The 12,772-nt window shown below is 38.3% G+C and overlaps 2 protein-coding genes across 2 annotated transcripts; both read left to right on the plus strand.

The window, feature by feature from the left end:
- The first annotated feature begins 7,791 nt into the window (after positions 1-7,791).
- On the plus strand, positions 7,792-8,673 carry LOC113312167. Its single transcript, XM_026560921.1, has one exon. It carries the CDS (start codon positions 7,792-7,794, stop codon positions 8,671-8,673), a length of 882 nt encoding a protein of 293 aa, XP_026416706.1.
- Positions 8,674-8,718: 45 nt separating this feature from the next.
- On the plus strand, positions 8,719-9,825 carry LOC113312168. The gene is made up of 2 exons (XM_026560922.1): positions 8,719-9,269; positions 9,411-9,825. The coding sequence occupies exons 1-2, from the start codon at positions 8,719-8,721 to the stop codon at positions 9,823-9,825; spliced, it is 966 nt and encodes a 321-aa protein (XP_026416707.1).
- Positions 9,826-12,772: the final 2,947 nt, after the last annotated feature.

Below are 12,772 nucleotides of genomic sequence, written 5' to 3' on the forward strand. Positions count from 1 at the left end.
AAAATATCATCAAAGGGTAAAAACACCTAAAATTACTTTAAAATCAATTAGATTAATCTTGCAAAATCTGTTAGCATTAGAATTTAATTTTTCTCTTTGATACAAATTGCTGGGTTCCCAACTTACATAGATTTGTGTTTATTCATTTTTCTAAAATTTATAATAATATTTAATTCTTGATCCATTTGTTTTCTTGTCTCTTTACCCATTATCATGAACTATTTCTCAAGCATGCTTAATTACACGAAGTTGGGGAGAAATGAAAAAAACAGAAATCATGACAAAAAAGGGGAATAAGAGAGATGTGAGAAACTGAATCGATTACAACTAATTCATGGGTAGCCTTGCATAATCCCATGAAAGCAGGGGATAAATAATGACAGAAACAGAAACCATGACAAAAAAGGGGAATAAAGAGAGATGTGAGAAACTGAACCGATTACAATTAATTCGCGTGTAGTGTCATTTACTTAAAATCACAACATCTTCTTCCTGCCCCCTACTCGGAAAATCTTAAAATCACAACATCTTTTTTGGAAAAATTTGTCCTTTAAAAATTGTTTTAATTTTAAAAAATAAATAAAAAAAGTAATTTGAAAACTAAAATCAAATTAAAACAAAACAAAGAAAAATTAGCCAAGGGCGACTAAATAATTTACCTATCTTAGGACACATTTTCTCACCCTACTACTACTTCTTCCACCACCACATTATCGTCACCACTCCACCATTCTCACCAATACCCACCACCATTATCCCCACCGCCGATCCATCACCACCACCCACCATCAAAACCATCATTAATGCTTAATTTACCTATCTTAGGACCCCTTTTCTCACCCTACTACCACTACTTCTTCCACCACCACATTATCGTCACCACTCCACCAATCTCACCAACACCCGCCACCACTATCCCCACCACTGCCCACCATCACAATCACCATTAATGCTTATTGATATGGTTAATATCAAATAAATTTATTATGTATCAATAAAAATATATTCATTTGATTAATTAAAGAAACATTTATCGTGAAATATCAATTGAACGTTTATTATTAAATTTTAATTAAATGTGATCATTTATAGCAGTAGATTTATATTCTGCAAGTATAAATTGATCGTTCTTTATCTAGCCTAACTTGTCCAAACTTTGTTTTGTATTCTGGAAATGTAATCAATTTTATTTTAATACTAAAAACCGAGATTTATTCGATCGGGTACTATAAATAGCTGGGATCCCATTTGGGTGATCCAGCGGTCATGATCATATTGTCTTATATGATTTACTATCCTCCTCAAAATATTTGTGTCTTGTCCTTACCAGTTGTGCTAAAACAGCCAACTACATCTATGACAATAAAATGTTTCCCATTTTGTAAAGACACAAAGTTATTATTGTCCACTACTATTCACTAAAATCCACCACCGTACGTAAAAACCAGCCACGCCCACTATTTTTTCCACCACCAGTGATGTTATCACCTCCACCACTCACAAATACTCGCCACTGTTTCCACCACTCACTGCTTCTTTCACTAACACCATTAAAAGTTATTAATATAATTTTTAACCGGGGTCATTGTAGAACAGTGGTAAAGTCATTGGGTGATAATACCAGTTACTTGAGTTCGAAACTCGCCAACACCAAATTCTTTACCGATCAATATATATATATATATATAGTTTTTAATAAACTTATTTATTAATAAAAATATGTATTTATTAGATTCATTAAATGAACATTTATCATGAAAAATTTATTAATCATTCATCATGAGAAATTAATTGGACATTAATTAATAAAGTATTTATAATGGTTAGGTGAAAAAACCACGGTCGTAGATTTATCCCTCCTAGACAAATCTCGGCCGCTCTTTATCTAGCCTAACTTAGCCAAGATTTGTTTTGTATTCTAGATTATTTTCTTCATCTTATGAAGTTCCTCAGTTTGAGCAAAACCCTAATTTCTTCATATTTTTCTCAAATGTTGCTCAAATGCGCATCAGAAAATATCAAAATTCTCAAGACTGAGGCATGGACACTATGGTGACATGAGGATATGACCTTCACATTAGGTTCAAACTCTTCTAAACAACTTGGAATTTCATCAAACGATCGTCAGTCGGTCCCATGACCAACCAGGGACGGTTCCACGACCCCTTGGTCGGTCCCTCATTTCTTCATAATTAGGTTTTATTGCCTAACGCTTAGACGAGCACCATTTTAATAAATGATTGAACCAGCATTTAATCATCTTTTCACCAACTTGTCTTCAAGAGACTTTGGTATTTGCCCACTCGAGCATCTGGGTGCTACATGATTGGCCCATCATCCCATGTAGCTGATCCTTCCTTTACTCTGTGGTTGATTTTCAATAAATCATCAATTAATCATCAATTGATCAAAATCAGGGTTTCGAATCCAAGGTTCATAGTTCCAGATTCAAACACTAATAATTTTATGTTGATCCCGTAATCAACACTTCAATTATTATACTCGGTCCAGTTTCCAATATCTTAAATTAATATTTTATTTAGTCCCGCTACCAAAGAATTCATCAAACGAGCAATATTTTCTCAGATGAGCAATATTTGCTCAGACTAGAAATATTGGTTCAACTATCAATATTCTACAGTTCATCGAGTGAGCAATATTTTCTCACCTTAACTATCAACATTCATTCGACAATTATACCTCTGTCTCAACAGACATGTTCAATTCATGAGTCCTAAAACATTTGTAAATCATGTTCAACTCAGTAATACAAAGACTCGTCGTCTCATCAAGTCAACAACTGACTAACTAGATACACGTCTGCTTTGTAGATTCCACGAGACATCAATTGTGTCACATGGGGGATATTAACTATGATTTTGGTCCGGCGGCCTACGGCACATGTGTTTATCCACGATGAGAATGTGACTAAGTCGTGCAAGCGGTTGAAGGAGTTAACGAAGTAGTGGGTGGACAATCAACCAAGTCTCTGCACGATGAGTAACTGGTTTTAACACGATTTCCACTTTCTCACTCTTTGACTTCAGTAGCCGTCACAATTACTGGGATCAATGTGTCTACTACTTCTTGCAATATAAATAAGTCTCTGAACCCATGATTGAAACAGGAGAAGAATTCTGATCCGAGCAATCACTCTCAAGAATTCGATCAATCAACCAGAACTTATTCGAACTCAACTGTTCGCAGAAAACTTGCAGAAATCTTACACACATTCACAATCCTTGATCACCATTGATCTCACACATTTCTCAGCTTCCCTCCTACAAATCGACCCATCCTCTCTTGTGACCGAATTGACTCTGGAACGACCATTGACTTAGTTTAGGCCGGAGTCCTACAGATTGATCTCTCTAACTCAAAGCACTCCCGTGCAGTGCATCTGTTTGAGGTTAAGCAGTTTGCTCGTTTGAGGAGTCTCATCCGCGCGGTTGTCTCTTCTATTAAATTCGAGGACTTTATGGTGTTAGGCAACATCTTATAATTTTTGCTCCTTCCTTCTCCGTCGTGAATAATTGCTTCCGTTTCCGAGAAGTCTACATCAATTCGAGATCTCACGATACGACCGTCCTGTAAAAAATTTGATGAAATAATCAAGATACAATTACCATGTCCTTATGAAGATTATAAGAAGGATACATACTTGTGAACACCCTGGAGATGTCTTTCGCTTATCGCCGGAGAGATACTTCAGTCTTGGTCGAGTAGAAATCATCTCAACAGAAGGAGGATCTTTCACCAAAGGCTGGACAGCCATCATGAATCATGCAAACGCTCAAATTGTTGATCCCAGAAATTTATGTAACCTGGAGTTACGTATGTAATTCGATCAGAGCAAGCGGAACCAGTAATTTCTTCCTTCCACATGCGTACGGTCTAAGCGGGTCTTAAGTTGTTCAACCGATGGTTTTCTCCTTCGAAGAGTCGGAACACACGGATCCATTCCCTTTTTTCGAGATGCTCTATCGATGTTGTATTCTTCTACTAAAAGGTATCCATATATCGTTGATATTAAGTAACCAGGAGTGCAACTCAGCATAAAAGATCTCTCGCCATCACTCAGATCTGCACCAGATTTCAAAGTAATACTTTCTCCAGCATTGAAAGTTGTCAATTGTGAAATATAAGAAGGAATTGACACCCATGGACGAAAATTAAACTTAGACTCATTGTCTAATGATAGGTATCTAAAACACCTTTATATTTATCTATTGTTTATGCTTTCTTTGCTAGTTTTCTTGTAAATTATGTATTTTATGTTTGCTTTTGAGTGTTTGGGTACTTTGGAGTCATTTGGAACAAAAGAAGAAGAAACAGGACAAAAGTATCATTTCGAGTGGAACTGCTGTTGGAGGCGAAATTATTTCTCATTATTTACTTATTTCTTCATCTCTATCCGAAAAGCATGTCGGCTTTAGTGATACGAATTCCGCCTGAAAAACATGACAACTTTGGTGATGCAAAGACATTGAAGAGAAGAAGTGGTTCTGAGAAATAAAAGGCGACTGCTGTTGGTGTAAGATTTCGAAGAAGGGCGAAAGCGTTGGTCCGTATGCAAGCACTGCTGGGAGCAAAGTGGAGGATAAGGGATTGCCATTTGGTGGCCTAAATCCAATTGCTGGGTGCCTACACTTTGGGGTTCTCAGAGCTGGGGTGGTTAAATCCAACCTCAATTCCTACACAAAACTTAAGATTCAGAGAGAAATCGTTTCTCTCATTATTTTCTCTGTCTGTGTGAATGGTGGCATCTAAAAATCAGAGAAAGGGCGAGATTCAGAGAGGAATTGAGTTTGCTGTTGAAAGATCCAAAAGATGATGTTGCTGGTGTTTAATTAGAAGACGTTGGGTCTGAAGAGATCGATGGATTCACTGATTTTGGAATGTGATTTGGGCTGTTCTTCTCAGTCAAAATCAGAGTTAGGGTTTGAGAATGGAAGAAATTGAGTACCAAAATGAAGAAATCATGGTAAGAATTAAGATGGGTTTGCTGCGATTTATTGATGCTGGTGATTGTCATGGGTATAAGATGTTTGTTAGCTGAGGGTAACATGAGTCTGGCAATGGTGGTATGACTGAGATGGGTGTTGAATGAATGCTTTAGATGTATTCCTAGGACAGGGATGAGCTGCTGATGCCTACTGTGATGCTGTTAAGTTGAAGGAACAAGGAAGAAATGGAATTGATGCTGTTGTTGTTGGAGCTGCTGTTGTTGCTGGTACTCAATGCTGAGAATGTACAAATTGCAGGTGCAGTTAGCTAATTGTGGTTCAAAGAATGCATTGCAGCTAGGTATTGTGGTCAAGAGCATCTCTGGAGCTACAGCTGAGTAACGGGTGATGTAGATGGGATTGCAGTTATGTTGTGTTGTTGTTGGTGCTCAGGCTGTACAACTGATGGTTAGGAGAGACTGATTTCACAGAGAAGTGCTATGAATTGAAGTTAGAACTGATTGCAGGAGCTAGCTGCAATCTGTTGGTGCTCAAGTGGATTGATAATGGCTCGAGGTGAAGCTGAAATTGATGGATGGGTGTTACTCAGATTTACAGGGAGGTATTGCTCATGTGTATGGAATAAAATGGAAGCTGTGAGCTGAGTTGTAGCTGTTGCAATTGGCATTGAAATAGCAACATTGCAGCTGAAGCGAAGCTCAAATGGTGGTACTGAAATTACAAAAGAAGCAGTGTTGCAGTTCAGGTGGATGGATTATGGTGGTTTATAGTTGAGAAAGGGGATCTGATGCTGTAACTGTTGAAGATGAGAAGGTTGTTTGGATTGGCTGAAGTGCCTGAAGTGGATGCAGTTAGGCAAGGTATGATGCAGCTGAATGTCTTGGTTGCTGGAGTGGAGTGCTGCTGCAAATGGAAGTGACAGACAATGAGAAGTGAAGGGGTGGTTAAGCTGGCCAAATTCAGAGAAGTTAAGCTGCAGAATGGGTTTGTAATGCAGTTGATATGCTGCTTGATTGAAGCTAAAACACGGAAGGAAGATTGGTCGCAGAAGTACAGAGCTGAAAGGCATGAATTGGAGCTATAAAAGAGATGAAGGCAGCTACAGCAAGGGACTTGCTTGTAATCACTGAACCAGTTCCGCAGGAAACAGCGCGAAAACGCAGTGACAATGGTGTGCTGGTGGCACTAGTTCCGGTTGTCGGATTTCGGAACTTGAAGCATGAATCATAATATTTCAGTGAATCATAAAGGTAGAACGTGTCAGATGCAAGAGTTAGCTGCGGGATACATGAGTTCGGAGTCGCACTTTTGGGTATGTTTTCGCAAGAACAGGGGATTGGCTTAAATGGTTTTTTTTTGTGAATTTATGAGGACTGCAGAGAGGTAGAGTTGAGATGCTGGAAGTATACAATTGCTTGGTGACAGTTTCTGATTATTCAGGTGGCCAGAGACAATTTTCCGGTGACAAATTCCGGCAACAGTGACCGGATTCCGGCCGGTGATCCCAGTTTCCCGGCGACCAACTTTGGACAGAGATTTTCACATGGGTATTTCTACACATGGGTTTGGTGGACTTCTATCTATTGGACCTTTGAAGACTTGGCCTAAGAAGAAACATAAAAAGGAGGATTTTTACAACTTTGAAATCACATATTCTACTTAGAGCCTTTCGGGAAAATAGTCGTAACTAGGGTTTGCTTTCGTATTTATTTTTCATCTTATCTATTTTAATAAATATTATGATGATGAACTCCATTATTATGAGTAACTAAAACTATTTTTGATTAGGGGCGATTTCAAAGCCCGGAGTATGAATCTATAATTGATATGAAATAACTCGTTTTCTCACCATTGTTTTCGTTATTGTTTGATTTCTACTATGCGAATAGTGTTTATGGATTATTTTGTTGATTGTTTAAGTTCGAAATTAAATAGTTGATTTGATAATCCTATTACTAGTTTTGAATTCTTCGACCCGTAATTGTCTAGAAAGATAAACACAAGTAGTAATATATGGGTATTGATGATGGGACTTTGTTAAGTACCCATATGTAGAAATTGACACTAGTAGGTAATTCAAGCTTTTGGATTTATCACTAGGATCAACCTTATCTCACAAAACTTAGAGCATTTGTTTAAGTCACACCTAGTAAGCGTACCTCTAGGAAACTTGACAAATAGAATCCGGTAGTCGAGCGCTTCCGTATCCGGTGAACTTAGGAGATAATAACGGGATAGTTAAGCGTACTAATTATCCTAGGGTTGTTAGTAACAAGATAATGTGAAAGACGTAGTTATATATCAATTTGGTTTATGTTCCGTGGTTTAGAATGAATCCTTAATCAATTCCATCTCATATTTGAATACAACTTTGTGATTTTCAGAAATTATACAACAAAATCTTCTTTGCTAAGAATATTTCTATAACAACTTTTGCTTCATACCTCCCTTGGGACGATCCTGCTTTCATTATACTACTTGCTAGTGTAAAGAAAATTAGAGGAATATTATTTGCGAGTTGACATCTCGTGAAAATTGGCGCCGTTGCCGGGGAGGCAGTGACAAGTTTAGTTGTTATTTTTATTCTTAGTTGTTACTTTTGTTTTTATTTTTGATTTTCCGTTTATTCATTCAATCCTTGAGAATCTTATTTCAGATACTATTTCTTTGGTGAATGCTTGGAGAAGGCAAACCAAGTCCTATTGGTATACGTTTTCGTTCGGGCACTTTACTAAAAGACTTCATTTGAGAAGTGAATACTCCATTTCCTCCTAGCTCTACACCAAGTGAATTCTCGGACACGGACAGAGAGGAAGACAACACAATGGGAGGTGGACCACCTGCTCCAAAAACACTCAAGGAGCTCACTTCTCCAAACATTGACCAACAACCTTTATGTATTCAGCTGAATGGAATCATTGAGTTGAAGCCGCAATTGATTCACTTGCTGCCCAAATTCAAAGGTTTAGCGGGAGAGGATCCTAATCGTCACTTACAACAATTCCATCATGTTGTGACTAGTATGAAGCAAGCAACCGCAGATGCTGATATGACTATGATGACATCGTTTCCTTTCTCCCTTATAGATGCTGCAGGAGAGTGGTTCTTTTGCTTACCCTTTGGAAGCATAACCACTTGGAATGGAATGAAAAAGTTGTTCCTTGAGAAGTATTTTCCAGCATCAAAAGCAGCAGTGATTCGCAAGGAGATTTGTGGTATCAGGCAAGTATCGGGGGAGACCCTCTATGAGTATTGGGAGCGTTACAAGAAGCTTTTATCTAGCTGTCCACACCACCAAATTAGTGATCAACTTGTGATTCAATATTTCTATGAGGGGTTGCTTTCTAATGATAGAAATTTGATCGATGCCGCAAGTGGTGGTGCACTCACCAACAAGACCATTGCTGAAGCTACAAGCTTGTTGGAGAACATGGCTGCAAACACACAACAACTCTACACTCGAGGTGAACCAATGGTAAGGAAAGTAAATGAAGTTGGTGATTCTTCACATTTGGAATATAGGACGGGTAACATGGAAAGGATGATGCAACAAATAGCAGCGGCTGTAATACCATCATACACCGAAGATGTTGAGCAAGCAAGTGCAATGTACCAAAATCAGCAAAGGCCAAGATATGATCCATACTCTAGCACATACAATCCGGGTTGGCGTGATCATCCCAATTTCAGCTACGCCAACAAGTAAGCTGCAGCAAATCCTACTTTCAATCAACAAGGAGGGTACCAATTCATGCAAAGACCACAACAAGAAATTCAAGGTACAAGTGTGGATGACAAGTTTACTCTTATGATGCAAAGTATGCAAGAGATTTCAAAGACAATGCAAGGGTTCAACCAGTTCCAGCAGAAATCTGAGATGGCTATGAGAGATGTGCAAAACCAAGTTAGTCAATTGGCTAATGATATGAATCAACTCAAGGCACAAGCAACTGGAAAACTTCCTTCGCAACCATTGAATCATAGGGAGAATGTTAGTGCTATTGAACTACGAAGTGGAAAGCAAGTAGAGAAACCGGCAGCATCACCGGAGTTCCGTGAACGTGATTTAGAGAAAGAAATGGACGAAGCGGTCCCTAAAAAGGATGATTCGGTAACAAATTCTAACTCTAAACCTCTAGTTTCTACTTATGTTACTCCCCCACCTTTTCCTAACAGGTTTGCAGAGTCTAAGGAGACGTTGGACAAAGAGATTTGGGAAATCTTCAAGAAGATCGAAGTGAACATTCCATTAATTGAGACGATAAGGCAGGTTCCTCGCTATGCAAAGCTCTTAAAGGAATTGTGCACTAACAAGCACAAATTGACCGGTAATGAGGTAATGAGTGTGGGGGAGAGTGCTTCGGCATATCTTCAAAAGAAACTCCCACCTAAATTGAAAGACCCCGACAGTTTTATTATACCTTGCACAATTGGTAAAACAAGGTTTACAACAACTTTGCTAGATTTAGGAGCATCTATTAGTGTCATGCCTGCTTCAATTTATGAATCTTTAAATCTTGGTCCTCTCAAAAGTACTATCATAGTTATTCAACTTGCGGATAGATCTAATGTCTACCGGAAAGGGGTTGTTGAAAATGTTTTGGTGCAGGTTAATGAGCTTATATTTCCTGTGGACTTCTATGTTCTTGATATGAGTGATGAAAACTCATCCTCGTCTACACCTTTGTTGTTGGGTAGACCATTTATGAGAACCGCTAGAACAAAGATAGATGTATTTGAAGGTACCTTGACAATGGAATTTGATGGAGAGGTCGTTCGCTTCAACATCTTTGAGGTGATGAGATACCCTAGTGATGTGCACTCATGTTTTGCCGTGGAGGAAACTGATGCTGGCTAAGAACGCAAAGGAGTTGAAAGTCGGGCTGACGACTTTAAACCAAGCGCTAAGTGGGAGGCAACCCACCGGTTTTGTATCTTTATCTTTATCTTTTTATTTTTCAGCATCTTATCTTTGTTTTTGCATATCATTTGCAGAATTTCTCACCTTGAAATTTACTTTGAATGACTAAATTTTACATTGAGGACAATGTAAAGTTTAAGTGTGAGGGAGCATTTATATGTTTTTAAAGTTTGTTTTCTTTAAAAAAATAGAAAAATAGAAAAAAGAAAAAACATTTCTTTATAAACTTCGAAATCTAGAAACTTGTGCCTTTAGGATGACACTACCAATATAAGTGGATGGAACCATCTTGATTGCTGGAGTTGAGGAACCCATTAATTAAAAGAACGGACAGATCTCATGTGTTAGGAATAATATGATAGTTGTTACCATATCTTGGAATGTCACCATATCGCCTTCTGTTTTTATTTTTGCAATCTTTTTGTTTCTCTAAGTGATTTGGTGGGTCACTAACATCAAATTGTTATTACTACTAGGATGAAATAGAGTGATTGAGTTACTAAAAAATACCAGACCAATTAGACCAATCTGTGTGTGTATATATATAAATATATATATATATAAAGAAAAGAAAAAAAAAGATTGAAACTTTGATGCAATATGTGTGTGTTCTCCTGTCTCCGTCGCCTAAGCAAGCGTGGAACGTAGGATCCATGGGAATTACCATGTAATCCGCTGATAAGAAGCATGCTCTTGGATCCAAAAGATCTAATCATGTTGTCAATTAAAAAAAAAGAAAAAAAAAAGAGAAAAGAAAAAGTGAAAAAAGAAAAAGAAAATAATTTATTATTGTTCAATAAATAAATCAACTGCTGGTTCCCTTGTATATGCCAGTTGAGTTGATCTAGAATTAAGATTGTCGACTGCTGGTTCCCTTGTATATGCCAGTTGAGTTGATATTAGAATTCAGACCAGTATCTCAATCCATTAGGTCATAGGTTCATCTTGGCGGTGACCTTCAAACAGATATGGGAAACACCGTTCACTTAGTCAACATTCACAAACATCTACCTCTATATCCATCTTCATAATCTATTCATGTGTGATTGTGGTTAGTTAGATTCCGAGTATTGTGGTTTGTTCAACTTTCTAAGTAAAGCTTTGTTTATTTGTATACGAATTGGATTTGCATCAAGGTACCTCCTCCTGCAGTCATTTTGGGTTCGTTCATAAACTCTTCACATGTAGCTGGAATTTGGAGTACAAGGTTTTGTAGGTACACCTCTTATAAACCTTCACGAGACTAAAACTCGTCCACTAGGGACACCTAAAGGTTCAAAGGCTTGTTATACGTGCTAAGTGTAACCGTAACCTCGACGACACGGAGTTGTATGTATGGTTTAGAATTATTTTGTTTGATTTGATCGAGGACTAGCAAAGTCTAAGTGTGGGGGAATTTGATAGGTGTCTAAAACACCTTTATATTTATCTATTGTTTATGCTTTCTTTGCTAGTTTCCTTGTAAATTATGTATTTTATGTTTGCTTTTGAGTGTTTAGTTACTTTGGAGTCATTTGGAACAAAAGAAGAAGAAACAGGACAAAAGTATCATTTCGAGTGGAACTGCTGTTGGAGGCGAAATTATTTCTCATTATTTGCTTTTATTTCTTCATCTCTATCTGAAAAGCATGTCGGCTTTAGTGATGCGAATTCTATCTGAAAAGCATGACAACTTTGGTGATGAAGAGACATTGAAGAGAAGAAGTGGTTCTGAGAAATAAAAGGCGGCTGCTATTGGTGGAAGATTTCGAAGAAGGGCGAAAGCGTTGGTCCGTATGCAAGCACTGATGGGAGCAAAGTGGAGGATAAGGGATTGCCATTTGGTGGCCTAAATCCAATTGCTGGGTGCCTACACTTTGGGGTTCTCAGAGCTGGGGTGGTTAAATCCAACCTCAATTCCTACACAAAACCTAAGATTCAGAGAGAAATCATTTCTCTCATTATTTCTCTGTCTGTGTGAATGGTGGCATCTAAAAATCAGCGAAAGGGCGAGATTCAAAGAGGAATTGAGTTTGCTGTTGAAAGATCCAAAAGATGATGTTGCTGGTGTTTAATTAGAAGACACTGGGTCTGACGAGATCGATGGATTCACTGATTTTGGAATGTGATTTGGGCTGTTCTTCTCAGTCAAAATCAGAGTTAGGGTTTGAGAATGGAAGAAATTGAGTACCAAAATGAAGAAATCATGGTAAGAATTAAGTTGGGTTTGCTGCGATTTATTGATGCTGGTGATTTTCATGGGTATAAGATGTTTGTTAGCTGAGGGTACCATGAGTCTGGCAGTGGTGGTATGACTGAGATGGGTGTTGAATGAATGCTTTCGATGTATGCCTAGGATAGGGATGAGCTGATGATGCCTACTGTGATGCTGTTAAGTTGAAGGAACATGGAAGAAATGGAACTGATGCCATGGCTAGATGGCTGCGAATGGAAGAGTGTTAGTGCTACTGAGAAATTCCGATGGAGATGTTCTTGGTATTTTGCTGCAACGGGTGTTGCAGATTTCAGTGAAAAGAGCCACGGAAAATGGCAGTTGCAAGTAATGGCAGGTGGAAGTGCTGGTTTAGATGAATGCTTAGGCTCAGTTGGAGCTGTTGTTGTTGCTGGTACTCGGATGCTGAGAATGTACAAATTGCAGGTGCAGTTAGCTAATTGTGGTTCAAATAATGCATTGTAGCTGGATATTGCGGTCAAGAGCAGCTCTGGAGCTACAACTGAGTAACGGGTGATGTAGATGGGATTGCAGTTATGTTATGTTGTTGTTGGTGCTCAGGCTGTGCAGCTGATGGTTTGGAGAGACTGATTTCGCAGAGAAGTGCTATGAATTGAAGTTAGAACTGATTACAGGAGATACCTGCAATCTGCTGGTGCTCAAGTGGATTGA

The sequence above is a fragment of the Papaver somniferum genome, chromosome 9 (genome assembly GCF_003573695.1).
Source record: "Papaver somniferum cultivar HN1 chromosome 9, ASM357369v1, whole genome shotgun sequence".
Lineage (NCBI taxonomy): Eukaryota > Viridiplantae > Streptophyta > Magnoliopsida > Ranunculales > Papaveraceae > Papaver > Papaver somniferum.

Coding starts and splice junctions, on each gene's coding strand:
- LOC113312168 (XM_026560922.1), top strand. CDS start 8,719: ATGCAAAGACCACAACAAGAAATTCAAGGTACAAGTGTGGATGACAAG. Junction 9,270..9,410: donor GCAAAGCTCTTAAAGGAATT/GTGCACTAACAA, acceptor TGGTAAAACAAG/GTTTACAACAACTTTGCTAG.
- LOC113312167 (XM_026560921.1), top strand. CDS start 7,792: ATGGGAGGTGGACCACCTGCTCCAAAAACACTCAAGGAGCTCACTTCT.